This window comes from Poromitra crassiceps (assembly GCF_964638095.1).
Source record: "Poromitra crassiceps genome assembly, chromosome: 2".
Taxonomy (NCBI): Eukaryota; Metazoa; Chordata; class Actinopteri; order Beryciformes; family Melamphaidae; genus Poromitra; species Poromitra crassiceps.
Window position 1 is genome coordinate 80,419,239 of NC_139624.1, and position 27,500 is coordinate 80,446,738.

Consider the following 27,500-nt stretch of genomic DNA (forward strand, 5'->3'; position numbering starts at 1 on the left):
GGTGGGTAAAGTATCCAAGGTGAGTAGTTTGCCCACGTTGTTTCCCCTCATTGATTTATACAGATCTGAAAATAGGTGAGTAAACTCTCTTTGCCTCATTTCAAAGAGGTGTGTAAACTGCGTTTACTCGCATTTACCCTCCACTACGCCCCTAAGCCCTTACTCTTGCCAAGAGTGCCGAATGTCGATGGCATCTTGCACAGAGAGTCAGGAGCTCTCGGTTTAACGTCTCATCTGAAGGACGGTGCTCACTCTTAGGGCAGAGTCTGTCTCTGCCCTGGGGCATTGGGGAGATTATTCATGGCACGAGAGGGAAGAGTACCTTCTACTGGTCCTCCAACACCACTTCCAGCACCAGATGGTGCCCCATATGACCACAGTAAGACCTGCTTAGCTTCCCCAACAATTAAACAGAATGTATATCAGTAACGTGAAAAATGCTTGTGGTAGCCATGTTGAGGAGAATACCAAAATAGGGTTGGGTAGGTTTTATGTGCGGAGAAAGACAGATAGGAGGGCAGCCAGGAATGCCACAAAAACAACCATCCGCAGTGAAAAGAGCTACGGATAAAAGATTTCTCTCTCCTCTCTTTCATCACTTTTCTTCTGTATTTCTTCTTCTCTGCTTGCTTTATCCTGTAGTCTGTTTCTCTCTCCAGGAATATCTACTCTACTCTAGGTCATTTAACTCCCTCTGAATCCTTCATTATTCTGTCCTTTCTCTTCTACTCTCTCTCTCTCTATCTCTCTCTCTCTCTCCTCTGCCCTACTAGCCAACTAAGCTAAGCTAGTCACAGATTAGGGTCATAGGAACAGGAAATCATGCAGAAGCTTACACACCTGCAGAGTTACCGTACGCAGGCATGCACGCACACGCACACGCACACACACACACACACACACACACACACACACACACACACACACACACACACACACACATACACACACACACACACACACACACACACACACACACACACACACACACACACACAGTGGAGAAACTTTACAAAGAGACAGAGAGAGAGAGAGAGAGATGGTGGGAAAAGAGATAATGGGATGATGTTAACCACTAAATAGTGAGCAGGAGAGTCACAGCCAGGCAGCAGGGATTACCTGACCACAGCCTTCTGCAGCACATTCACACATAGTAAAAGCTATTCTAGTGCGTGTGGCGTAAGAGTGCATCCTGGATGGTATAAACACCCCATGGGTGTTGTTTGACCGGGTTTTCTCACAAGTGAGTTCACCATTATGTGCTGATACTGTCTGACCTGATGTCGGGGGACTCAATATAGCAAACCCAATGAGTCCTCTATAAGTTTTTTGCTCTTTTTGCAACTGCTGCGCTTGTTGCTTAATGCACTTTTTTAAAGTTTTGTTGTGATGCTTTTAAATGTCCATTTTATTCTCTTCTTTTATTCTTTTATTTTCCTGTCAACCATTTTATGTTAAGCACTTTGAATTGCCTCTGTGTATGAAATGTGCTATACAAATAAACTTGACTTGACTTGACTTGACTTGACCTCACCTGGTATCTCTTGTCCCAGAGGTAGTCTAGGGTGATGGTCTCCACGACGCTGATGCAACACAGCTTGCTGCCAAATACTTCCTGGAGCATGCTGATGAGGTAAGCATGGTGCTCCGCCTCCATAGCATAGTGATGGTTGAAGTCCAGAAACACCACCTTAATGAATCAATCAATGAATCAAGCAATGCATCTATCTATCTATCTATCTATCTATCTATCTATCTATCTATCTATCTATCTATCTATCTATCTATCTATCTATCTATCTATCTATCTATCTATCTATCTATCTATATATCTATCTATCTATCTATCTATCTATCTATCTATCTATCTGTCTGTCTGTCTGTCTGTCTGTCTGTCTGTCTGTCTGTCTGTCTGTCTGTCTGTCTGTCTGTCTGTCTATCTATCTATCTATCTATCTATCTATCTATCTATCTATCTATCTATCTCACCTCTTTCTTGTGTCTGTTCAGGAAGGAGTTGATGTCTATTAGTCCATCCCTCACCTTGGCAGAGAAATAGAGAGAATGTGGAAACAGTACAACTCTCTCAAAATCTTAGTACACACTACTAAACACCAAGAAACAATATTACATGAGATTTCATATGAAGTCACTGTCCCTACCTGGCCAACAGCCAGTCCTACAGTATCCAATATGTAAACCTAATCTAAATATAATAATTTGTAGAAAGCCGTCGTATTTTAGGCCTAGCTTGGAGTGACAGACCCATGTCAGAATGACCCATGTTAGAAGTGGGATGAGTACAACAAAACACAGCCTTTGATCTCTGTTCAAAGTCATAACTATCCCACCACCCACAAAATCAGTTTGAAACTTGAACAAAGTATAATGTTAGCTACTTTTCATGCTTTTGTGTGTGAGGAAATACATACGATACATCTCAACTAGTTCGAATATGTGAAACTACATTTAAACCTGATTTGAATCATGTTGTCTTTTTATTTACTTCAACTTTAATCAGTGGAGTCTATTAAGAAGACCCTCTCCACAAGGACACCCTGGCAAAAAGTCTAAAAAGACAAAAACATTCAACATTCAAGGTCAGGAAGTGATTTCTCTTCTGCCCACCTTGTGTCCAAACAGGCCGTGGATGAAGTAGAGCTCGTGTCCAGGCTCGCCGGGTTTGGAGGAGACGCGGAGATCAAAGTAACGAATGCCTGCATCCAGCTGCTCCTTAAACGTCAGGTTCTGAGAAGGTTAGGTTAGACAGAACACAGAAACATCAGGGTAAGACACACAGCAAGAACCCAGTCAAGCCACAGCAATCTTTTAAACTGCCCCAAATCGGTAACATTTAGCCAAACTCAACCCAGCTGCTACAATGGTTTTTCATTACTTTCATTTCATTTTCATTACTTCCAAAATTGGTCCTGACTGGGTATCTCAATGGGCCCAGACTCTCAGGTCTCTTTGGCTGTACCTGGGTCATGGCCCACTTCACCATGATCTTCTTGGCTATGTCTCTGAAGATGGTGGCCAGGTACTGGACAAACACCTTCTGATCTGGACCACATGGAGCCTGCACATCCACCCAGAAGGTGAAAGAATCATGGGACCCTGGGAGAGAGATTATGATGATGATGATGATGATTATGATTATGATTATGATTGGAAAATTATAAATCAGACAAATATGGATGGCAAAAATATGGGAGATTGTGAATGAATATGGAACATCAACGCACGCATGCATGCACACACACACACACACACACACACACACACACACACACACACACACACACACACACCTGGCACTGCGAGGTATTTGAGCGGCATGGCAGTGAGCTTGGGAACGAGCGAGCCCATCCAGTCAGCATTGTGGCTCCCAATGCCGGCAGGTCGCGTCTTCATATCAGGTTGTGGCGCTCAGCGGACACCGCCCCCCTCCCTCACTGGTTGGGTTTTAAATCCCAGTAACGGATTCCTGTGTGCCCCCGAGAGGTGGAAGCTACCGGAGGTCATCTTGGAATATGGACATTATACAGAACGTCCACCACTGCCCCAGCAAAACAGTCCCTCATCAGGTGTGTGTGTCCACCACTGCCCCAGCAAAACAGTCCCTAATCAGGTGCGTGTGTGTCCACCACTGACCCGGCAAAATGCTCCCTTTACCGGGTGCATGAGAGCCCTGCTCCCTGAGGCGTGTAGTGGTGTGGTTTCCCTAACGGGCGACTGACCACAAGCCTTGCTGTGGCTAATGAGCGTGATAATCCTCTTAGACTAGACGTGATTAGACTCGGCACGGGTTTATACGTTTATACCTGGTTCAAGTGTACACACTCACAGGCGGTCTGTTGGGGGTAACTCATTACAAAAGTAACATATTACATAGTAATATATTACTTTTAGCAGTAACTCAGTAATATAACTTATTACTTATAGGATTTCAGTAATATTATACCAGCAGTTACTTTGTCAAGTAACACAAGTTACAAATCGAGTTACATTTTATTAAATCAAAGCACATATTTAAAAAAGATACAATAATTTCCTAATCAAACTGTGTGTTTTTATGCAAATAACCACTATAGATGACAATAACAAAGGAAAATAATAACATTTAGAATTTTGGATTGTTTACACTGACTTCAAGGGGGTTGAAATTATTTTTCGGGATGTTTCCAGGGCGGCGATGTCATTCTGCTGCTGCTGTTGTTTTGGTAAAAGTAATGCAAAAGTAGTGTAATAAGTAACGAGTTACTCTACACAGAAAGTAATATTGTAAAGTAACTTATTACTTTCAAACAAAAGTAACTAGTAATATGTAGTATATTACATTTTGAAAGTAACTTGCCCAACACTGCGGGCGGACAAAAGGTGACAGCGACAGATGGGAAGGACTTCTTGACCAGGTTGGAATTGACAGTGATCCAGGGTCAGTCAGTCATGAGGGAAGGAGGGGTGAAAGGCTTAGTGTTCATAGAACATAAAACAGATCAAAAGATCATAATTTAGGTGAACCACCAAAGACTAGTTACACCCATTCCATAGCCTAACATTCTACACCAGGGTGACGTCATTATATATTTTATTGTTCTCTCAATTGACGAATATAGGATAGGTCTATTCAGCTTCGCAAGTTAGTGTTAAAGCTATTCTATTCTATTCTATTCTATTCTATTCTATTCTATTCTATTCTATTCTATTCTATTCTATTCTATTCTATTCTATTCTATGTTGAACAACTGACACTTGGGCAAACATGATATTTGAAGAGCTTCAAATGTTTGAACTTGAGATGTATACAGGCTACATGTCTTCAAGTCAAGTCAAGTTTATTTGTATAGCCCTAATTCACATGTCTAGCTAAGCACTATCAATAGACAGTGTTGAACATAGAGAGAGAGTGAGAGAGAGAGAGGGGGAGAGAATGGGAGAGAAATGGGGGGAGGGGAGGGGAGAGAAGGGCCGGGGAGAGAATGGGGGGGGGGGCATAGGAGAGGGGGGGGGGGGGGGGGAGAATGGGGGAGGGGAGAGAAAGGCCGAAGGCCGGGGAGAGAATGGGGGGAGGAGAGAGGTGGGGGGGGGCGAGAAAGGGAGCGAGAAAAGGGAGAAAACACACACACACACACACACATTTCATTAATCGCTACGTAGCCCTGCAGCTCCATCTATTGGTAAAGCCCTTGAGTTGCCACCGGTTGCCACTGAGTCCAGACAGGTGAGCATGCAGGACAACAAATCCCACAAAGCATTGCGCACCGACGCCCTGACACGCGGTCACGGAAGCTTGTGAGCGTCTCGTTTGTGTGTGTGTCCGTTTCCATGGGGAGCAGTCACACACACGCAGCAGCTAGATTACTGGGCTACTTGAGTTTTATCTGAAGAAACGTTATGCTATCAGCAGGCCCAGACAACGGCCGAGGAGAGGAGAGGAGAGGAGAGCAGCAACACCCCGACACGGTGAGTTGGAGAAAATGAGAGTGAAGCTGTTAGGGCGAAGGAGATAGTTGAGGAAGAGAACTGTCAAAGCCGAGACGTCTCTCTTTGACCTTCTGTTTTCTTATTTTCTGATGACAGGCGACAGCACTGCGTGTTTGTTTTATGAATAGCATAGCAGCCTACTTGTGTAATAGTTTGATCAAGTGGATTAATGGCTAGCCTACTGTCCTTGATATGTTATTTATACCATTATAGAACATTGAGGATGTTATAGGTTATCCTAGTAGGTATTGGGTAAAAAAAACTACTGATTTTACCTTGCACAATAATAATAATAATAATAATAATAATAATAATAATAATAATAATAATAATAATAATAATAATAATAATAGATTGTTTCCCTAGTTGCAAGTATATGGCTTACAATTGGTAGCCTAATCATATTTTAAAGTTGGCTAATTAAATCTTTATAAATGCCTCTTACTTCCCCATGTGTGTGCATGTGTGTGTGTGTGTGTGTGTGTGTGTGTGTGTGTGTGTGTGTGTGTGTGTGTGTGTGTGTCTCTGCGTGTGTGTGAGAGTTGACTATATCTGACCTTGAATAGCTTCTTAATGTCATGTGGCCTGGATTCTACGTAGTAATTCCCTTTAAGTCCCCCCTCCACAACAGCTTGCCATAATGTGAAAGCTGAGTGGGGTTTAGTAATCTGTTATGACTGGCTTAACTACTTTCCTTGTTGTCTCAATGAACCCCGGGTATCAAACTACTATGTAGGGAAAGCATGAACTAATATGCAATGGGGGGGAAAGGATGCATGTAACAAATCCATGCAGTGTGTGAAAACGGAGCAATCATTAAAATGAAACATCAAACAATGAATCTACAGGAGTTTAATGTAGTGTAAATGTTTCATTTGTTAAATAAGGATGAGGATTCATAAACAGCACAGTCCAGTTTGTGTGGAGATTCTGTTTGGATGGGTGTTCCTGGCCCAATTGAATTAAAAAAGCACTAATCTCATTTGTCTAGCTTGCCTTGGCTGTCCTCCACTGTATTTACTTTGCCCTCAATACAGCAGGCTGATACTCGAGGATAGAAACATAGCTTGGTTGAAACGGTACGCATATGGAAGACAATCCCAGACATATGCACTAAATCTTGAAGGTGCATCTCTGCCTATATTGCTTAAACCAGTTCTATATATTTCATTATTATTTGCAAGTGGTGCTCATATCCAGGCCCTCCTCACAAGAAAAACAAAAACATTGGTTGATTTTCAAACTAGCGCCTGACCCCTGGCGGTCTTTAACGCACCGGTCAAATAGCTCGCTGATACCTAAGGGTGAGACCCGGTTCGCCTCCTGACGTGTTCCGTTTTGAACCGTAACCCAAACCATAACCCTAACGGTGCAAACACACTGGATCTGAAAGCTGTGCCGTTGCATAAATTCAGCTCAAGCAGGAGCCTGGCCATTCACACCAGAAGCATTCTGTTATGCTCCGCGGCGTGCCACTCACAACTTGTACTGACTTCCTGCCTGGCTACATACAATCGTTTGTGGCTCGCGTGAAAAAAAGACCACCAGTCACAGAATCTATTGCAGGCCGCGAGCTGCCCGTGCCGCGAGCTCCCCGCGCCGCGAGCTGCCCGTGCCGCGAGGTGCCTGTGCCGCGGCCGGTGTGACCGATATAATCTGTTAACAGGGGCATGGAAATGAAAGTGCCTGCGCTTCCAGGCGCTTCACGTCGCTTCTGCATCCGCTGTGTTTGCACCGACCATAACCTTTAACCAAATTGTTTTAGTTGTCTAACCTTAACCATTGCCAAGTTGTTTTAAGTTGCCTGATCATAACCAAAGTTGTTTTAGTTGCCTAAACATAACCAATGTTTAAACATAACCGCAAACCGCCTGATGTTTTCAAATGAACCAATGTGACCCCGCATACGTGTTTGAAGATGGATGGATGGAGGTGTGTCACCATGCACCCATATGTCATTTTGAAGTCATTGGAAATCTATTTATTCTGTCCTTTTGGTATGGGGACGTGTTGTCAATATAATTAACCTTTGTTGTAAAAGCCAAATGGCCAAAGAAAATATTGTCCAGTGGGATTAATCACAGAAAGACTTAATGTGTTCAACTTGAACAACAACAAATATAAACTGCATGTGCTATGGAATGTACACACAGTATCACAGTGTGAATGCTGTAGTCCAGGGTCTACTCTCCCACTGTTGGAGTGTCCTGGGACACTGTGCTTGGTGCCACCACAGCTGTTCACATTCAGCCACAGGCACTAAGCATCTACCAGTCATTCCAAGATGAATCCCCAGGCAGGATATATTAGCTTTCCAAGGTTTCAGGCAGGCTACTCAGTCTACTGAGAGATCGAAGATTTGGGGACAATAAAATAATGCATACCAAGATTCAATGTAATGAAAGTAAGGAACAGATTTAACATAGGACAGCAGAAGTAGAAGCTGTACATAACGTTCTAAACAATGTGGCCACAGTACTGCAGATTTTCATACCATACACCTTTGTGGATGAACTGAGAAACCTTTGCCCATGGCACAATTAATCAAAAAGTATCAAGATCACAATATTACTGACTCTATCTATCTATCTATCTATCTATCTATCTATCTATCTATCTATCTATCTATCTATCTATCTTGCAAAAACCTATAGACTATAAGAAAAAAAAGAAAAAGAAAACTGAAAGTCAGATTTTATTTTGCAATCCTATTATAGCTCAAAGTGACTGTCCACCTTAACCAAGTCTGTTGGTCCCAAAGTTTCCCCGCAGTCATTTGGCTAAACATACAACACGACAACACGACCCCGTGATGTAGATCCGATCCTATTGCCAGGCGCTGGGCACTGGGCAGGGTGCTCAGGGAGGTAGCCAGGCACTGGGCACTGTGGGCAGGGTGCTTGGGGAGGTAGCCAGGCACTGGGCACTGTGGGCAGGGTGCTCAGGGAGGTAGCCAGGCACTGGGCACTGTGGGCAGGGTGCTTGGGGAGGTAGCCAGGCACTGGGCACTGTGGGCAGGGTGCTCGGGGAGGTAGCCAGGCACTGGGCACTGTGGGCAGGGTGCTTGGGGAGGTAGCCAGGCACTGGGCACTGGGCAGGGTGCTTGGGGAGGTAGCCAGGCACTGGGCACTGTGGGCAGGGTGCTCGGGGAGGTAGCCAGGCACTGGGCACTGTGGGCAGGGTGCTTGGGGAGGTAGCCAGGCACTGGGCACTGGGCAGGGTGCTTGGGGAGGTAGCCAGGCACTGGGCACTGTGGGCAGGGTGCTCGGGGAGGTAGCCAGGCACTGGGCACTGTGGGCAGGGTGCTTGGGGAGGTAGCCAAGCACTGGGCAGGGTGCTCGGGGAGGTAACCAGGCACTGGGCAGGGTGCTCGGGGGAGTAGCCAAGCACTGGGCAGGGTGCTCGGGGAGGTAGCCAGGCACTGGGCACTGGGCAGGGTGCTCGGGGAGGTAGCCAGGCACTGGGCAGGGTGCTCGGGGAGGTAGCCAGGCACTGGGCAGGCTGCTCTGGGAGGTAGCCAGGCACCGGGCACTGGGCAGGGTGCTCGGGGAGGTAGCACTGGGTAGGGTGCTCAGGGAGGTAGCACTGGGTAGGGTGCTCGGGGAGGTAGCACTGGGTAGGGTGCTCGGGGAGGTAGCAGGTTTTCAGTAAGCATGACGGTGATGTAACATCCTATTTAGATCCCAGTTGGCCTAAACTGACTATGTCATCTCCCTTGGGTGGGCATGTTGGAGCCTCCGACTATAACACACACATCTAATCCTGCTTGCCGCTTGTTCACTGAGGACAAATAGGGAGCCATCCTAGTTTTTCCTTGTCCTCAGATCTCTAAACACACTTGCTTTTTGTGGGGATTTTCAGAAGTGGGTAAGGCCTACGATTAGAATCAGTCATGTGATTTTGTGTATTTCTATGTGAAATATCTATCTGCTGTTGATGATGTTAATTTCTTTACTATCATTGAAGGATTGCACGGACACATTGTCCGGCTGACCTAACAGGATCTGGAGTGAAGAATGGATCAGTTACCGACGAGATGTTTTCTGAACTTGGAGAATTAATGGACATTTCAAGATATTTATCAACTTAAAATCCTTTGAAAGAACAATCAGAGACAAACGGAGAGAGAGAGAGCGATTACCTCAGCAAAAGATGACCAACTTGAACTGAACAGTCCATCAATGAATGAAACGTCGATGAGCTGATAGCAGCATCCTGAGAGATGATGAACCGCTACACCACCCTGAAGCAGCTGGGTGATGGCACCTACGGCAGCGTGATGATGGGGAGAAGCAATGAGACTGGAGAACTGGTGGCTATCAAGAGGTGAGTAGGCTTAATACCATCACACCCATCACACTCATTTTCTCTCCCAGCAGTGACACAGATTCTTTTATGGAACTATTGCAGCTTGATATACAATGCAATGCAATGACCTTTGTATGCACACAAATGTATTATTTGGGGTAAGTGAATGCTTAGAACAAATCCAACTATATTTAAAATGTGAACTGTAGAAGGTCAACTCATGGTATGAAATGGAGTAAATTTGGTTATTCTTGCCTAATGAACATCCCATATACAGTATTTATGATTTTCTGGGTTTGAGGCCATCTCAAACCTTCTTATTTTTTTCAGTTTCTCTCCAATCTTTGCTGCGTCTCTTCACTACATGCTATTTTACCAAGCAGAGGTGCTTTAAAAAAAATCGGAAATGGGTCGCACGTGCAGTACTTTCCCTGGATAATGTGCAAAGCGTCAAGCCACTTAATTGCCTGACGACATAATAAAAAGAAACAAGGTCAAAGCGAACCTAACCTTACTTCAAGTTTCCACCCCATCACCAAGGCAAGCAAACAGGCTTACAAGCCTTTGTTTCAACAGCGTGTGGCAGCAGAGTTCAATAATGCATCAGGTGCCTGGGAGATGCCTCCACCGGCTCATAGCTTGGTTACGCTGCGAGACAATGCACACGCTGATGGTGAAAGGGAGTGAAAGTGCAGGGGCGTGTCGAGTTGCTGCCGGCACGGACGGGACGAGCAAAGCTGGCTGCATCCCAGAGAGGAGGAAGAAGATATCGGCGTACATAGCTTACATAATTGCGGATAGGAGGTGGAATAATGTTGCTCAGAGAAGCTTAGCTTTCGCATAGGTGTCCCATATTACCAGGTGGCGTGTTTGCGTGAGTGTGTTTTTAATGTACATAGCAACAAACACTGATGAAATGGACATGCCACTCTCAAGTGCCAAGCCATAATTTTTCATTGCATTCAAGTGGAATGTATTGGTAAAGCTATACATTTTGGAATACGAAAGAGATGTAATGATTAGTATTACCATGTCATTACCAAAGATGGCGATCTAAAGGGGGGGAACTACTACAGGCTGGGGCTTTCCTCATGAAATTAAATGAGATTAAATGACATATGACTCAAAGGAGGTGAATTATTAATGGAGACACACAAAAGAATTTAGTAAAGCTAGCTCAACTATGTTGGGCGAGGTGTAATGTATATGGTCTGCAAAGGTGATCTCTTTTATCTTGTTAGTTTCTGTCTGTCTGATGTGTTCTATGCACTGATGATGACCGCCTTTGTCTTTCATAGGATGAAGAGGAAGTTTTACTCATGGGAAGAGTGTATGAACTTGAGAGAGGTGAAGGTAAGGATCGTACATATATACTGTACATTGGGCAGTTTTGGGGGAAATGTATATGGACAATACACCCCTTATTATGTAATAGCAATGTAATAATGAGATGTTACATTATTCAGTAATGAATTACATTAAGAGCTTTTATTACATTTTCAAATAATCTAGAGGGACGTTTTATTATATTTTTAAGTCATTCATAATTCTAATATTGTAGTGGCATTGTCTGGCACAAATCTGCGATTGCAACATTGCATAATAGCACCATTCACCTTGCCTTTTCCCATGATGTGTCACACCAGTCACTGAAGAAGCTGAACCATGCGAATGTGGTGAAACTGAAGGAGGTGATCAGGGAGAATGATCACCTCTACTTTGTCTTTGAGTACATGAAGGAGAACCTCTACCAGCTGATGAAAGACAGGTAGGAAGAGGAAGATCACACTTCTCACACTTTCCCTCGCCAACATTTAGCCTAACTTTGGAGGAGCATTACTTAGCCACCTTCCCGACAAGCTAGCATGCCATGGTTGGTACCAATCGATGCCTTAGCTCTTCTAGTTTGATATGATACTAGAAACCTCACTCTGGCTTTAAAACTGAGCCCACTACAGGCTCTCAAATTAAATTTTCAAAGTTGTGATATTTCCCAAATATCACGATACATGTATATCCAAAAATTGGCCCACGCCTATACTCTGGGGTTAATGTGTATTATGTAAAAACGGTTGTGTTTTTTTTTTTGGGGGGGGGGGGGGGGGGGTTTCCCAATGCTCTGGCGGACCACCACGTGAAGGGGGTCCATGGACCACAGTTTGGGAACCACTGTCAATGTCGACAAATAATGCTATTAAAATGCTATTTATTGATTATTGATTTATTGATTGATTGATTGATTTATAGATTAGCAGGCTGCCAGGCTCATGAAGACTCTATTGGTTTTATTTTTGCAGAAACAAATTGTTCCCTGAATCAGTGATAAGAAACATAAGCTTTCAGATTTTACAAGGCCTGTCATTTATTCATAAACATGGTAGGTACACCGGTCGCTTTACGCCTCACAGAGAGAGTGGATGATGCACACTACAAGATTCCCTGAACAATGATCAAATATCAAATTACTGTGCAATATTTAAACTCTTTAAAATTCTGTGAATTTATATGGGATGGCCAAATTGGGGATAAATAAATCTTGTAGTTTGTGAACTCTCCATAACTGTCCCGTCTCAACAATCTAACCTTACTCTTTGGCTTGTATTGTTGAGGTGAATGGATGTGTGGATACCTTATATGCAAGTTTCTGCTGAAAACACAAATCACATATTGAATCGGGTGAGATGGTATTGGATCAGAACAAAAAGATGCACATAGACCAAGAAATTTCAAAATTAAAGAAAAAGAAAACTGTGCGCATGGTTCCACACCTCCAATGGGAATGCATGTAGTTTTCCGGGCTCCTCTTTCTTATAACTGGTTTTCGTTCCTTTCTGTTTCTTTATCCCTTTTTCCATCCTACTTTTTCCTCGCCCGGGCTGCTGTTAGGGAGAATAAGATGTTCACAGAGAATGAAATTAGGAACATCTTGTTTCAAGTGCTCTCTGGGTTGGCTTTTGTACACAAGCATGGTAAGCTACTTTGCTCTGTCCTTCATCTGTTCAATAGAGTAGCATGACTTGTAGCTTGTTGGTCTGGCCATGTTTCATGTTGCTTGTTTCTACTGTTGAGTGTGTGTGTGCATGTATAGTATAGAATAGTAGCCTATAAGTATGCTTGTGTAAAGCATATACTGTAAATGGGACTCTATTTTACTCTGTATGACCGCTTACAGTATGTGACATATATACATTCAAAATATATTTGGATATGACTTAACATTCCAGCATCTTGAGGGATACTTGATTCATTATCCCAGACATTTCAACAGCCAATGATTTTCACTGAAAAAGAAAGAGGAAATTGGAACTGTTGCTAGTAGTCATGCAAATGCAAGTTATTCAAATCTTGTTTTGCACAATCCTGTTCATCAGTATTCCTCCCAAAAATGTGTTGAAGCAGAGGAAAATACTTTAAAATAGCATTTAGCCGATATGACTTTAAGACACTCCTTTAAAACCAAATGAAACAAAATTGCTTTAGGACAGGTGGCATCTTCTCTATGCACAGTGGTCCACCTTCTGCTATAAAAACACTAACATGCATGTTACCCTTTTTCCAGGTTTCTTCCACCGGGACATGAAGCCAGAGAATCTGTTGTGCATGGGTCCAGAACTGGTCAAAATAGCGGACTTCGGCCTTGCCAGGGAGATCCGCTCCAGACCCCCCTACACAGACTACGTCTCAACCAGATGGTGAGCGTTGCGGTCTCATTTTCCTGTGTGCATGTACACGTGTATGCATGCTGCTATGTGCCTTCATCGTGTCTTTGTTAATATTGATGCGTGTATTCTCTGTGCAGGTACCGTGCTCCAGAGGTCCTGCTCAGGTCATCTATCTACAGCTCTCCCATCGACCTGTGGGCCGTGGGCTGCATCATGGCCGAGCTCTACACGCTCCGACCGCTCTTCCCTGGGAACAGCGAAGTAGACGAGATCTTTAAGATCTGCCAGGTCCTGGGCACAGTCAAGAAGGTAAGAGGTAGATCTGCCAGGTCCTGGGCACAGTCAAGAAGGTAAGAGGTAGATCTGCCAGGTCCTTGGCACAGTCAAGAAGGTAAGAGGTAGATCTGCCAGGTCCTGGGCACAGTCAAGAAGGTCAGAGGTAGATCTGCCAGGTCCTTGGCACAGTCAAGAAGGTGAGAGGTAGATCTGCCAGGTCCTGGGCACAGTCAAGAAGGTCAGAGGTAGATCTGCCAGGTCCTTGGCACAGTCAAGAAGGTAAGAGGTAGATCTGCCAGGTCCTTGGCACAGTCAAGAAGGTGAGAGGTAGATCTGCCAGGTCCTGGGCACAGTCAAGAAGGTAAGAGGTAGATCTGACAGGTCCTTGGCACAGTCAAGAAGGTAAGAGGTAGATCTGCCAGGTCCTTGGCACAGTCAAGAAGGTAAGAGGTAGATCTGCCAGGTACTGGGCACAGTCAAGAAGGTAAGAGGTAGAAATGAAAACGAAAATCATGCCTTTAGGAGTTGATGCCCTCGAGGGAAAAAGATTGCTTAAATTTCTGCCCTTAGGGCTTCAATTATACATATTCCAAACCTAGACTTAGAATGGATAGGACCAGAGAATAAAAGGACCAACTTAGTACACAAAAAGCAAGTCGTCTACCTCTGAGTCTCTAACTTATTGAGGGCATGAGGTGGTCAAATGTTTTAAAAAGTAGAAAGACCAATATCGTATTAAACTCTAAGTAACTAGCAAGTGAGCCTCGTTGACAGGGCCATGGCTCCTCTTTCTGTGGTGTGAATTCTATTTGCATTTGTGGTACGCTGTTGTGCATGCATGGCTCATAGAAAATTCATTAACCTACAAGAGGTGGCAAGTCTCATGTAAGTTTATGAATGTTTTATGATGTATGTTTATCATTGTAATGGAGGCTCATCCATAAAAGCAGCCTGTTAATGGCGATCAGCTGTGTTCAGATGGTGGTGTTAGATTTCTCCTGCATTGTTATACAAAGTCGACAAGAACAGGCATATGTCATGTACACTCACAGGGCAAAATGATCTGTCCAAAACAAAGATATCTCATCTACACTATGTTACTCTAATTGCCATTGATCTATGGTTGCAAACTGTCTTCTTTTACACCATCCACAAGCCTAATCTACTCTGTTTTCTTGTTTGACTGCCATGTTCTACATTAGGTCTTAAACAGCACAGAATAAAATATTAATCTTTACTGAAGAGATGATCAAGTTTAGCATCCCATACATTTACTTTTTCCTGAATTTTAACAGTGGCATGGAAGTTTAAAAACTGAGCTGAAAACATTTCCAAAATGTAAATATTCTTAACACAATTGGTAGCCAAACAAACAAACAAACAAACAAACAAACAAACACAACGGCTCAATCTGTACATTTAAACTGAATTTCTCTTCCGTCAGCCCGATTGGCCGGAGGGCTACCAGTTGGCTTCAGCTATGAACTTTCGCTTCCCGCAATGTGTGCCCACCCACCTGAAGACCCTCATCCCTAATGCCAGCAACGATGCTATCACCCTGATGAAGGATCTGCTGCAGTGGGACCCCAAAAAGAGGCCCACCGTTGTGCAGGTAGGCTAGCAATGGGGTCTGTCACTGAAAGTCAAGATACAATTCCTAATGAACAGAATAATGAATATTCCATAATGAGTAATGACAGCGATAAAGGATTTTCAACTTTTGCACATTAACTGCTTTGGTGTATTTAAACTCTACTGTACCTTGACTCCAGTGGGCACCTTCTTTACCCCACAATTGTTTTTTAAATAGTTACTGTAAATTACAGCAATGGCACATTCTGGTACCCACTCCAAACTAGGGTCTGGGGATCCTTACAATGTGGTTGAGAAAGAGTTTTCTGTTTCTGTTGATCTTATTTTTTTCCACTTAAAGGTGAAGTAGCAAGAATGCTAGTGTGCTTGCACTTGTGATTCTTTTTTCAAGTTTTTCTTTTGAGTGTATACCTGAAAGGGGAAACCTGGGAACGTGGGACAACTAAGCTAGTAATTTGACTTGCAGGATGAAGTTATAGGTGCGCTTCGACCCAAGCAGCCCAGCAGGCTGGTCCGGTGCTCCCAGGAGAGGGCAAGTCTTGGAAGAGAGGCTTTGGATAAAATCCAAACATACTGTAGCACACGGATCAAGTGTATATAGAAACTTTTATTGAACTAACGTTTTGACGCAAGGTGCGTCTTCATCAGAGTCCTGAATAACAATGACATTTTGTCTTAATAATAATAATAAATAATAATAATAGGTTATTTAAAAGACAAAATGTCATTGTTATTCAGGACTCTGATGAAGACATGTACCCTGCGTTGAAACGTAAGTACGGTAAGTAAGTAAAAGTTTATTTCTAAAGCACCCCTCCCAGCACGAGTGCACAGAGTGCTGTACAAAATATGTCAGTCAAAACATTTAGGCCTATATGGCACTAGGGCATAATAGTAACATAACATAACATAACAGCAAAAGTAGAATAAAAACGTGAGTTCAATAAAAGTTTATATATACACTTGATCTGTGTGCTACAGTATTTTTGGATTTTATCCAAAGCCTCTCTTCCTAGTAATTTGACTGTTTCATCTGCCAGTTTGCAGAACCAGGGGACGTCATCTTTTCATTTATTTAAGGCTCCTCCAAAATCCTCCAGCATTTGGACACATATCTGTAGAGTTTTAGACAAAAAAACATCTCTGATCTTAGAGAAGCCATTTTCATTGCAGTCCAGCACACTCCACTACAGATAGTTTTTTCCTATATGACTAAACATATAAACATATATCTATGTATTTATCTATCTATATCTATCTATCTATCTATCTATCTATCTATCTATCTATCTATCTATCTATCTATCTATCTATCTATCTATCTATATATATATATCCATATATATATATGCTATCCACAGTCCTTAGATTGCATTAGCATACTAATTCCAATCATTTTAAGTGGTGCTAAAGCCAGGCTTCATCCCCTGCATGCATGTTGCAGCCTGAACCGCCACACATTGTCATTGCACATAATTATACATAAATTCCACACCAGTAAGACGGTTTGATTAGTCTCTGTGGGCCTTGAGTAGGAAACACCTTTCCAGTGGGAGTGACCAAGCTTTTCCATCCTCTACTTAGCAGGTCCTCATGTGTCTCACTTCTGTTAGCATCAACATCTAATTTAGCCTATTTTTTTTAGGAAATAATTTTCCTTCATTCCATAGGGAGTAATCAAGCCCTTGATTGTAGTTTCATTGAAGATTGAAGACAATTACATCACCAGAGAATTGCTGTTTTTGAAAGTTACCTTCACAGTCCTCTCCTCTCCTCTCCTCTCCTCTCCTCTCCTCTTCTCTCCCCTCTCCTCCTCTCCTCTCCTCTCCTCTCTTCCCTCGTGTGTGTCTAGGCCCTGCGCTACCCGTACTTCCAGGTAGGGCAGGTGTTAGGTCCTCAGAGCCAGGAGGTCAGGAAGGTCCAGGCCAAGCCTCCGGCCGAGAGCCAGGCCTTGGAGCCCAAGGCAGAAATCCAGCTTTCTTCATCGGAGTCCAAAGCCTCCTCCTCCTCCTCCAGACCGCACCAGCAGCCCCTTCAGCAGATCCCCTTACCCCAAGAGGAGGGTAACATGAGGGGTCATAGCCAAACGGTGAGTGTCTCTACATCAGTGGTTCCAAAACTGGGGTACGTGTTATCCTAGGGGTATGTGGAGGTACTACAGGGGGTACTTGAGAGAAAGGGGAAAATGGAAGCATATAAGAATAAATCATGAAATTAAATGAAACCGTAAAATAAATCTGCTCAGGAGGCACTGATTGCAACTCTTTCACTCCATTTCTTATTTTGTAATGTTATATCTTCAAAAGGTGGGTTATCATTCATCATTGCATCATATGCTATAGTTTTCTCTTGCAGTTTTCTAAGCAAAATGTTGTAGTCGGGTAAAGGGAGTACTTGGATTCACAAATTGGGGGCAGGGGGTACTAAAGTCAAAAAAGTTTGAGTACACCAAGCAGAGCCTTATTTATTGTATTTCATTTTCATTTCAACTTTGGAGGGACCCTGGCTCATGAAAACATATCCGCTAGAAATAGAAATAGGCCATTTTGGCTTCTGACCGAAATTGTAGACTGGATGTATCCTCTCCAGAGTTGTTGGACAAAGCGAGAAGCGATGGAGAGGGCATTACAGTGAGTAGAAAAAGCGGATTTTATTATTCCAAACATGACCGTGTTTTGCATACCTTTCTCACTCGGCAGAAGCGGGTGTCGCTTGGTAGTGAGAACAGCGTTGGCGGTGGCGGGATGGGGGGGGTGAAGAGCGGCCGTCGTCGCTGGGGCCAGACAGTGACCAGGACCAGGACCTCAGACAGCTGGGAGGAATCCGACCCCTCGGAAACGGCCGCCTCCCACTCCAAGAAACCCAGCCTGGGGAACGCAGAGGAGGAGAGGAGCCACAAGGAGCATCGCCCACAGTAAGGCCTGTAATATCTTGGCAGGAGTACATTGGCAATTTGACAAATATTCAAGTATCCACTCACAAGAAAGTTTTTATTGATTAGTGTATTTTATTATTATTAGTATTATTAATAATGATAATAATAATAATAATTGTTGCTGTTTATTAAAAAAGAATCCAGTTTTGGTTCTATATGTGTCGTGTCGTGTGTTCTGCAGCATTCAGTAGTAGGTAGTGAGAGTAGTGGAGCATGTTTTACGGTCGTATTTTTTATACATCTAGCCTACATATTGCTACTTTTATACATTTACATACACAGTGTTTTCCCCCTTTCATTCTAGTCCTTCCCCTTGTTCACAGGCCAAACCTGAAAAAGAGAGGTTGCCCTTTGTTCCTTGAATTTATTTTTATTATTATTATTTTTTGTATGTGTCAAGTAAATTATTTATATAATATTACAATTTTGCTTTATTTTATTTTACATAAGGATATAATTGTTTCCCTTTTGAATTACAGCTGTTTTGACATACACCTCATCTTCATTTCTAATGGGAGATTAATTTGTATATATTTTTCCTGCCGTCATCACATTGAGAAAAATGGTGCATTTTATTATGTGTGTGTTGACAGTACAGTATAATGCTGCAAACAAGCTTTTAATTTGGGATGGTTGTGTTTCTGTGTTTTGGGCTTCATGTCCACCAGGCTTCCATTACAGTGTCCACCTCCCCCCCCCCTGATTTCTTACAATGGAGGCGATGCATTGTTGACAACCCAAAAAACAAATCATGTTTTCACTCTAGTCTCCAGAGTTTAAACACGTTCAAATGTAGCAGTAGACTGACTTGCTTTAAACAAAGTTTGCAATTGTTGTATTAGAACAGCAGGAGTCACAGCTGCTAAACACTGTTCACTACAAAGGAGCTGCACAGGCTAAACTGTCTGGTTCCTCCTTCAGATCTAAAGAGCAGAAGCGGCTGTATTCCTTCAGCACAGTTACCAGGCTACCCAGCAATGTCAAGATGGGCCAAATGGACTCTAGTCTCCCAGGATCCGCTGCACGGCAGCACTATCTCAGCCAGTCACGATACCTGCCTGGTAGGACCGCATGACTAATACAAGCCTATAAGGTTATAGATTGCAAAAAGATCACTTTAACTTACAGTTTGCATAATGTGATGTATTCACCATTTTTGCATCTCTATTTCTGGTTATGGCATTTATTTTCTCTATTACGCTCAGCCTCAATTCTGTTGGGTTTCATACAGTCATGGGGAACCTGAAAGCTTTGTGTTTTCCATGATAACTGGAAATGATACACATCGAAAACATTTTGAAAATCAAATGAAAATGTATTCATGATCTTTGTTTTAGCTGGATCAGCTGGTTTAATATCAAGCGTGGCTGCTGTACAGTAGTAATTTATTTTGAAAACATATAAGCTTTATCACACATTTCCTAATAGATAGTTGTTGCTAGCACACGAAAACCTCCAAAATTCAAACCAGCTGTTCAACAATAGTAATTGAACTATTTGTAATGGAATAATTATGGAGAATTATGGAAATTGATGGTAAAATGTGTAGGAGGCATTAGGGGACATTTAACGATTCCTTTCATATGATCCTGACTCAGTTTTTCCTTTCTCCGTTGCCCTCTAATTCTGTTATTAAATGCCTCGTTGCTCATTACAAATCCCCTGTAGTGATTTGTAATGCAGCCAGCACTGTAAATGACCCCATTTACATCCTCCACATGAGGACCACCATCCTAAGTTTCACACCTTTTTTTGAAAAAACCCTGTCAACTGTCTAAAGGCTTAAAATGCCTTACTTAACCTGCCACCTCCCCTTTATCTACATTCTTCTTTAATGATATCAATTAATTTGATCACCTGCAGTCACCTGGTCAGTCAGTTTCATGAAAAAGCTGTTGCTTCTAGTATGTTGTGCACTCAAGTTATCATCGCATCATGTCTGTTGCCTCAAAGGGTTGATTGGAAGGACTCCTTCATTGGATAAGGAGTTGAGTGGTGTCACACTGCGAGACCTGTGGGACAGTTCCTCCGGCACTATAAATAAACCTCTTGCTCCTATTGGAGGATTATCAGTCACCAGAGCCAACCCAGGTAAGCACTGCTGCTGTCTCATGCCCTCACATTTGGCTCCTCCCCATTTTATTTATATTGTGCCAAATCATAACAAAAGTTATCTCGTGACACTTTTCATATAGTCCAAGCTCTTTATTTTAGACCCGACAATTGAAACGATTCCCACATGAGCGAGCACGTGGCGACGGCCGCAGCGAAAAATTCCACCTTATACGGGAAGAAATGTCGATCAGACCGGGCTCTAGGTGGGAGGCCATCTGCCAGCCATCTGCTCACATGCTAACCAAATCACGTCAGACAAAACTACTGAGTTATTTCAAATCTAAATTGTGTTTTCCCCTTAAAGTTAAAGGATCGTTTAACAACAGGGCTTGTTGAGTCTCCCCAGTGTATAGAACGGAAAGACATTTGCGACTTCTGTCCCAGCATATTCAAGAAAGCTTTCCCTGAAGGAAGAACTACAAGTACCCTTAAAAACAGACAGAACACAAGATAATTCAGATAAATTAAGAGGTTATTGTCAATGATTCGTATATACTGTATTTGCCTACTATAGTGCAAAGTTAGGCATATGAGTATTTCACTCTATTTTATCTCTATTTTACCCCTATATTTAGTTTGGGTATTATTAAATCAGCAACATAAATTCTGAGTAATCCCGAGTTGTCCCTGTAGTAGAAACTGGCCTACTGTCAGTGTCATCATGTGACACTGCGGTGACCAAATTTGACACCCTAAATGTTAATGATGCGGCTAATGTCTTTGGTTTGAGTGATCAGTAGTTACGGGCCAGTGTTTGGAGCGAGCCTAAGTGTCTGCGACTTTGGAGACGGGACACCTCTATAAATCATTTGTCATGTAGACCGTCACACAATACGGGCCCCCGCCGTGCTCCCTCTTCTTCTTCTGTGTCTCTGTCCCTTTCTTTTCTCTCTGCCGCTCCTTCTCCTCCGTGGCTTATTCATGAGGTTAAGACTGTTGGTGTAAGATCAAATGTCCCATAAATGGCCCCCCCAACTGCCTCCTCCTCCCCCACACTCACTCCTCCCACCCCCACCACACCAATGTTTGTTTTGAGTTCACTTATTATTACTCATGAATACAGCTTGTCATGGAAATCGTTTGGCCGTGCTCTACTTTGTATATTCGCTCTTAGCAAATACGATCTTTTCCATTGAGATGGGAAGATCATCATCAAGGGTTCATCTGTGTGTGCCATGTGTTTAATTAGTGTGATACAGTGCATGCAAAATGTCCTATCATATCTGCTCTATATATCTTTTCTTTTCCTCCGTCAGTCTTTCCTCACCCATTTCTATTTTCCTTGTTCTTCTTTCCTTTCTGATTGCATGCACATCTCCGCCTCCTCTTTCTGCTGTGGCACTAGACGAGAGTGCCTGTAAAGCAATGGATAGCCCATCAGAGAAAACTGTTGTTAAAGAGAGAATACTGGAGAAAATCGATCCTTCCAAAGGTATTTCAATGAGACGGCTGCATGTTAAGTCTCATTTATTTATCCACCTGTTATCATAATCAACTTGTTTTCATTGTTAGCTAACACATTGCTTTGTTCCTATTAGGAATGGACATCATTCACAATATAAACATTGTGTTTGTACAATGTGTTGTAGTTGATAGAATTGGTGCAGTTTTTAATTTCCCTGCTTCCCCATGAAAAAAAATCACTTTTCTGAGCAAACATTGCAGTTAATTGCCAGTAGAATTGCTTGAGGGTGAAGGGGGATAAACTAACAACCAGCATGGCGTCTGATGCAACAGGCTCCAGCTATTCAGCCAACAAGTTAACATGCGAAAGAAGCCCGCTGGTTAAGCCTCTGCAGGAGAGGAGGGTCCAAATACACACTTTAAACCCGAGAACTAAGAACCCCAGTTGCTAAATAGATGGTAAATTGCACTAGAACCTCAATGTCTTCATAAGGGAACAATGGGGCATTTGACTAATTATACTGATAGCCATCTGTGACCGTTGGGTCAGTTGGATCGATGGTGTCGCTTAGCGAAGTTGAATGACTTCAATCACTTATCTGTTGGGCTCCTCATTAGCTGTTGCATACACAGTAGCTACCTGACACAGATTCCCAGAAATTACTACTATCAGTCAAGCCTCTGCGTAAGTACATACATGAGTGTGGGAACATCTGCTGTTAGGTGTGTTTTATTTGTATTCATTTGTTAATATCTTAAATGTGTCACGATTTTAGTTGAGATGAAGTGCATTGTAAGCCCATGCTGTCTTATGGTGTGACAGTGACATAAAAATGAATAAAATACAGTGACAGATTCACTCTATCTTTTCTTTCAGGGAGCTTTGTGAGCACCAAGTACAACCTCTCCAGTGGGTTAATCCCCTCTTTCCAGAAGAAAGAGGTGGGCTCTGTGGGCCAGAGGATCCAGCTTGCTCCTTTGGCTGGCCAACACACAAGTAAGCTTTCATTTCATCCATGTAAATCCAAGAAACTGATGTTCATCACTACCCCCAGATGATGCTTTTAGCCAGATCACTTCAAAAATGCATTGGTGCTTTCTGTAGAAAATCTACCAAAAAAAATGACAAAAAGACAAGCCTTTTTTAATATACAATATATTTTGCGTGCTTCATCTCAACTTTCATGCCTAGTCTTCCTGCTATTCTGTTTCCCATCCATTCAAATCGATTTCTCTCTTGGAATATTTCCATCTGATCCCTTCCTCGCTGTGACTACATCTCTCCTCTTTCTTCATCCTTTCAGTCACTCTTTCTTCTCCTGATAACATAAAAGACAAACCAAAGTCTACAAAGCCAAAGTCCTTAACAAACTCATCTTTGAGTGACAATAATGAAGGTAATGTGTGTCTTCTGATTTAGTAGGTAGACAGCATATGTACAGTACGTGTCATCTCTCCACTGTTAGGGTATTCTTCAGTGTTTTTCCCATTTTGTCATTTTATGGCTTTTAAACATTACTCTGTTGGCATTTTTAAAGTAAAACAAAATACATGTTTTTTTTTACTTTGCTTTTACTAAAAATAGGAACCTCTGATTTGTCACTAGTTAGCAATGCTTCTCCTTTGTTTTATCTTGACTTGCAGTGCTTTTATTTTGAAGTGTGTATTTTCAGTTATTGTGAAAAAGCCTTCAACTGCTTATATAAACATGCAATTAATCCAGATATAGATGCATAGATATGTAGACAGACTATGATTGACTGTCTGGTTCCATGATGTTCCAGACTATGAGGGATGGAAGAGGAGGGCAGACCGGACCCAGATGAAGGGGAGCAGCTACTCGGCGCTGGGGAAAACCTCTGCGAACCTCCTGACCCGAGCTCCTGCCATACAGCCCGTCCATGGCAGGGTGGACTGGACATCCAAATACGGCGGCAATCGGTAGTCCAGGGAGGAAAATAAGACAAACCCAGCTGATTGTCGCTATATGCTGCCTAACCATAAGCATCTTGGGTTAAGAATGTTAAGCCTGAGCGAGCAGGAATAACCACGTTGAGCTCAAATCTGGAGGACATGACGCAAACTTTGTTTCCTGTCCAGATGTGTTGCCTGAAGCACATCACATCAAGATACATAAAGCAAAACCAGAAGGCTCTATATGGTTCAAACTCAAATATGGTGGCAACTGGTAGCTCTGGAGGAAATGATGCAAGGAAATGATGAACTTTGACTGGCTGCAGCAAATACTGTGACATAGGAGAGTCTCTTACTGGTCCAGTAACCAGGTTAACATACAGTCATGTTGATCAAATGTAGTGCCTCCCTCAAATTACATAGAAATTGATTATTTAATCCTACTGTTAGGAGTTTGAACCTTTTTCAATTCAGGTATGAATGCAAGATGATGTAGTTTTGGATGCACAATGATTTAAACTTAACCAGCATTGGTGCAGAGTCAGACTTAACCAGTTGGCATTTAGAAAGTACTGATGCCTGCCATCGAAATCATCTTTGGAAACGATATGATGCATGTTCTTTGAAGATCAGCATGAGACATGACTGACACACTTGCATATTTTTGTTTTGTGTCAAACGTAATGATCTCCTGTACATTGATGGACTACATTTGGAGATGAGGTGATGGTCGACATGAGGTTTCAAGATTGACACACTGTATTGTTGAGGGCAACTGAGCTCACTGGATCTGGTGGGAGCCAATTCTAGTGTAGTGACTAGATGTTCTTCCTAGGTTTTAAAGATAAGCATAGCTCTTAAGTTTATTTATTTTGTACGCCAGTGCTCTTTTTATTGTCAGGTGTTGTGCTATTGTTTTACTACCCATGGCAAAGCATAAAAAGTCATTAATTCACTGTTCAGGCAACACTATTTTCCATCTGCTTTTATTAATGTTTATTTCCACTTACACTGCTGTTGTAAATTGCAAACTTCTTTTGTATTTTGCATTTTGAACATTTTGTAAACATTTTATAAAACCTTAACAAGTTCATAGTGCTTAATTATGGTAAAGAAAAAAAAGACAAGACAACCGTGTTATGATATAAACATATTATATTTCATTCTCAATTATACACTTCATTTTCTTTCTTTTTTTTTTAACAAAAATTACATCAACATTCAACAATAAATGACAAGTGCTGACAGGCTGCTCCTGAAGAAGAGAAAAGGTGGGATCCATGTGAGAGAATGGCAATTGCTATTTTAGCAATTGAGTTTGTGATAATCTTCCCTTCATTAGGACTGCTGGGGTTTCTGGAGCATTGCCACACCAAGCTTCCCCATCATCAGAAGACTGGAAACAAGCGGATAACAATTTTTTTCCACATTCACAGAGCATCATTTTGCTTCAAAGTGTCTACCTTGTTTGGCATGAATGTTATCTGAAACACAAGAAATGGAAAGGGCAAAACAAAAAGACAAAAAACTAATCTCCCATTAGAAGTCGATGGGAGTTGTGTGCTCCCCCCAAAATCTCCTAAAATTCCAGAAAAAAAGAAATGTGACATCCCTATTCTTGTTGCCTTCTAGCTCACGCACGTATACGTTTTCGGAGTGGTCGTTACCTTGAATGTGATATCTCTTATTTCACCTGGAATCCTCCCTGCATGTAAACGTGATCTTTTAGGATAAGATAAATACCTTGCTCCAGCCACCAAGCCAGCTGGCATGAACTTCCTGGATCCGTAGAACCTCTTTCCCATGACGCCGGCCAGAGCTCCTGATGTAGCTGGAAGAGGGTGTGGCGTAATGGTACAGTGTTAAGAACTTCAAATGGAAGGGTTGAAAATTAAGAGGTGTGCAGAGATGTGCTGATTTTCGGATAACAACATCAGAATCACTTTTTACTGCCACAGTACGTAATCCGATTACATAAGAGGAATTTGACTTATGAAGTGTAGTGGTCACATCAGTCAGAAGACAAAAAATATATAGAAAGAAAGTCACAAAAAATCAGTGCAGTCCAATATGCAATATACACAAGAATTAGAAATAGGAATTAAATATGAATTGACTGTCCAAAAGGTGCATGATGAAGTTCAAGAGAATAATATAAAGTAAATGAATAGAGTAAATGTTCTGGTAAGAGAAGCAGCTATGATACGTTAATGCAGTGATTCCCAAACTGGTACACAGACCTCCGCCATTTTTTTTTTTTTTCAGACAACAGTTCTTACATAATAAGCCTATTGGCTTTGGCCGATTTTCAGAAATATTGTGATATTCAGGAAATATCATGATTTTGAAAATGTACTTTCAGAGGCTGTAGCGGGCTCAGTTTTAAAGCCAGAGTGAACTTTCTGGTATCAGGCATTGATTTGATTGGTACCAACTATTATGCCTGCCAGGAGGCTAAATAAATAACTCCAAAGTTAGGCTAAATTTTGGCAAGGGAAAAAACATTTTCAAAGGGGTCCTCTTTTTCACAGCCTAATGTTGACAGTGTGTGTGTGTGTCCACTGGGGAATTTGGTTTGGTATAGTGGTACTTGGTTTGAAAAGTTTGGGAACCCCTGCCTTAATGTAACGAATGCCGTCCAGCTGCTGCTGCTTTAAAGTGACCTATGATGGACAGAGACCCTTAGTTACTGCATTTTCTTATTAGTTTACCCACATGTAATACATTAAGACGTCCTTAGTTCACTAACCGAGGGACACCCATATATTCTTGGGGTCATTGGAGAGCTGGTAGGCACCAAAACCAGCGAGGCCACCGAAGAGAAGGCCAGCAGCCAGTGAGGGCACACTGCCTGAAAGAAACCACACGTACCAGTTCAGTTCATCAACCACACCTGACATTTACAGATCTTACAGTAAATGGCTGTTTTAACTTTCCTAACTTTAGCATCAGTATCTTTGGGTTATTGACAGGGACCGATGGCGTAATCTCATCAAAAGCCCGACTCTTCACCCCAGAAGAAAACGGCCCTAATTAAGTAAGAAGTACAAGTATATTTGGGTTATTGAAAAGTGCTATATGAATACAAAACTGTATAAGCTGCGAAGATGAGGTGAGACAAGGTGGGGTGGTTGGCGGGGGTTCAAACCCACCACGATTTCTACAAATAGTGGGGGGTGTCTGCTGAATGTTACCTCCAGTGATAGTGGTAAATAGAAGGGAACATTTTATGAAAGATTCGGTGCAGCTTAAAAGTACAGCAGTAGCCGTAGGCTATGGGAATAGTGGGTGTACCCTCCACTACATCCCTGGTTCACAAACACGTAACATAATAACTCATAGCCTACCTGCTTTCACATAGCCCATGGCTCCACCGGATGCGACGAGGGCTGCGTATCCATAGCCTACCCAATCCACAGACATGTTGGACACCTGTACACAGCGTGCGGGACAAAGTTGATGAGCAAGTTAGCTTCGTGCTAACAAACTGAACATTTTAGCCAGTCAAAGCAAACAGCCAGCCTAATTCAGACAAGTCCCTGGTGAGTACCGCGCCTACTTACAGCCGAAAGAATACTTGAATGACTATCTGAGTGCGCCAACACAGAACAATTAACGTTACTACAGAGCATTAAGTGGGCAAACACAATATTTGGAAACATTGTAGCCTAGAATAGCTTCCTTTCACACAATACTGCTGATCAGAAAACGTTACATTGTGGCTTCAGAGGGGAGGGTGTCTGTCTGGCTCACTAGATAAGATAATTTGGGTGACAGGCTGCTAGCATAAGCACCATAACATAACC

At 42.5% G+C, this 27,500-nt stretch overlaps 3 protein-coding genes across 5 annotated transcripts in view; 1 reads left to right on the forward strand and 2 right to left on the reverse strand.

Annotated features, from left to right (window-relative positions):
* plcxd2 (phosphatidylinositol-specific phospholipase C, X domain containing 2) overlaps positions 1-3,414 on the reverse strand; it is a gene marked incomplete at both ends in the record, with an annotated part of 7,848 nt that extends 4,434 nt beyond the window's left edge. The window contains 5 exons of the mRNA XM_083663153.1: positions 1,535-1,690; positions 1,990-2,043; positions 2,629-2,748; positions 2,981-3,117; positions 3,312-3,414. Of these exons, the coding sequence (XP_083519279.1) occupies positions 1,535-1,690; positions 1,990-2,043; positions 2,629-2,748; positions 2,981-3,117; positions 3,312-3,414 (570 nt within the window). The remainder of the gene's footprint in view (positions 1-1,534; positions 1,691-1,989; positions 2,044-2,628; positions 2,749-2,980; positions 3,118-3,311) is intronic.
* A 6,295-nt stretch (positions 3,415-9,709) lies between these two features.
* mak (male germ cell-associated kinase) lies at positions 9,710-23,742 on the forward strand (the record flags this gene model as incomplete). The annotated part of the gene is made up of 15 exons (XM_083654679.1): positions 9,710-9,813; positions 11,094-11,148; positions 11,442-11,563; positions 12,682-12,764; positions 13,355-13,487; positions 13,595-13,766; positions 15,178-15,345; positions 17,179-17,415; positions 18,026-18,240; positions 19,183-19,322; positions 20,215-20,352; positions 21,722-21,808; positions 22,658-22,777; positions 23,085-23,177; positions 23,565-23,742. The coding sequence occupies 15 exons, from the start codon at positions 9,710-9,712 to the stop codon at positions 23,723-23,725; spliced, it is 2,028 nt and encodes a 675-aa protein (XP_083510805.1). The 3' UTR covers positions 23,726-23,742.
* Positions 23,743-24,658: 916 nt separating this feature from the next.
* The window catches only part of tmem14ca (transmembrane protein 14Ca), a 3,064-nt gene continuing 222 nt past the window's right edge, over positions 24,659-27,500 (reverse strand). For 2 of the 3 annotated variants that reach the window (XM_083632125.1, XM_083632126.1), the window contains exons 2-5: positions 27,042-27,126; positions 26,444-26,545; positions 25,438-25,525; positions 24,660-25,090 (exon numbers count right to left, since the gene is read on the reverse strand). In XM_083632125.1, coding sequence (XP_083488251.1) covers positions 25,033-25,090; positions 25,438-25,525; positions 26,444-26,545; positions 27,042-27,117 — 324 coding nt within the window. In that variant the 5' untranslated portion in view covers positions 27,118-27,126 and the 3' untranslated portion in view covers positions 24,660-25,032. Of the gene's footprint in view, positions 25,091-25,437; positions 25,526-26,443; positions 26,546-27,041; positions 27,127-27,500 lie in introns of those variants that run through there. The other variant, XM_083632127.1, reaches the window with a different exon arrangement.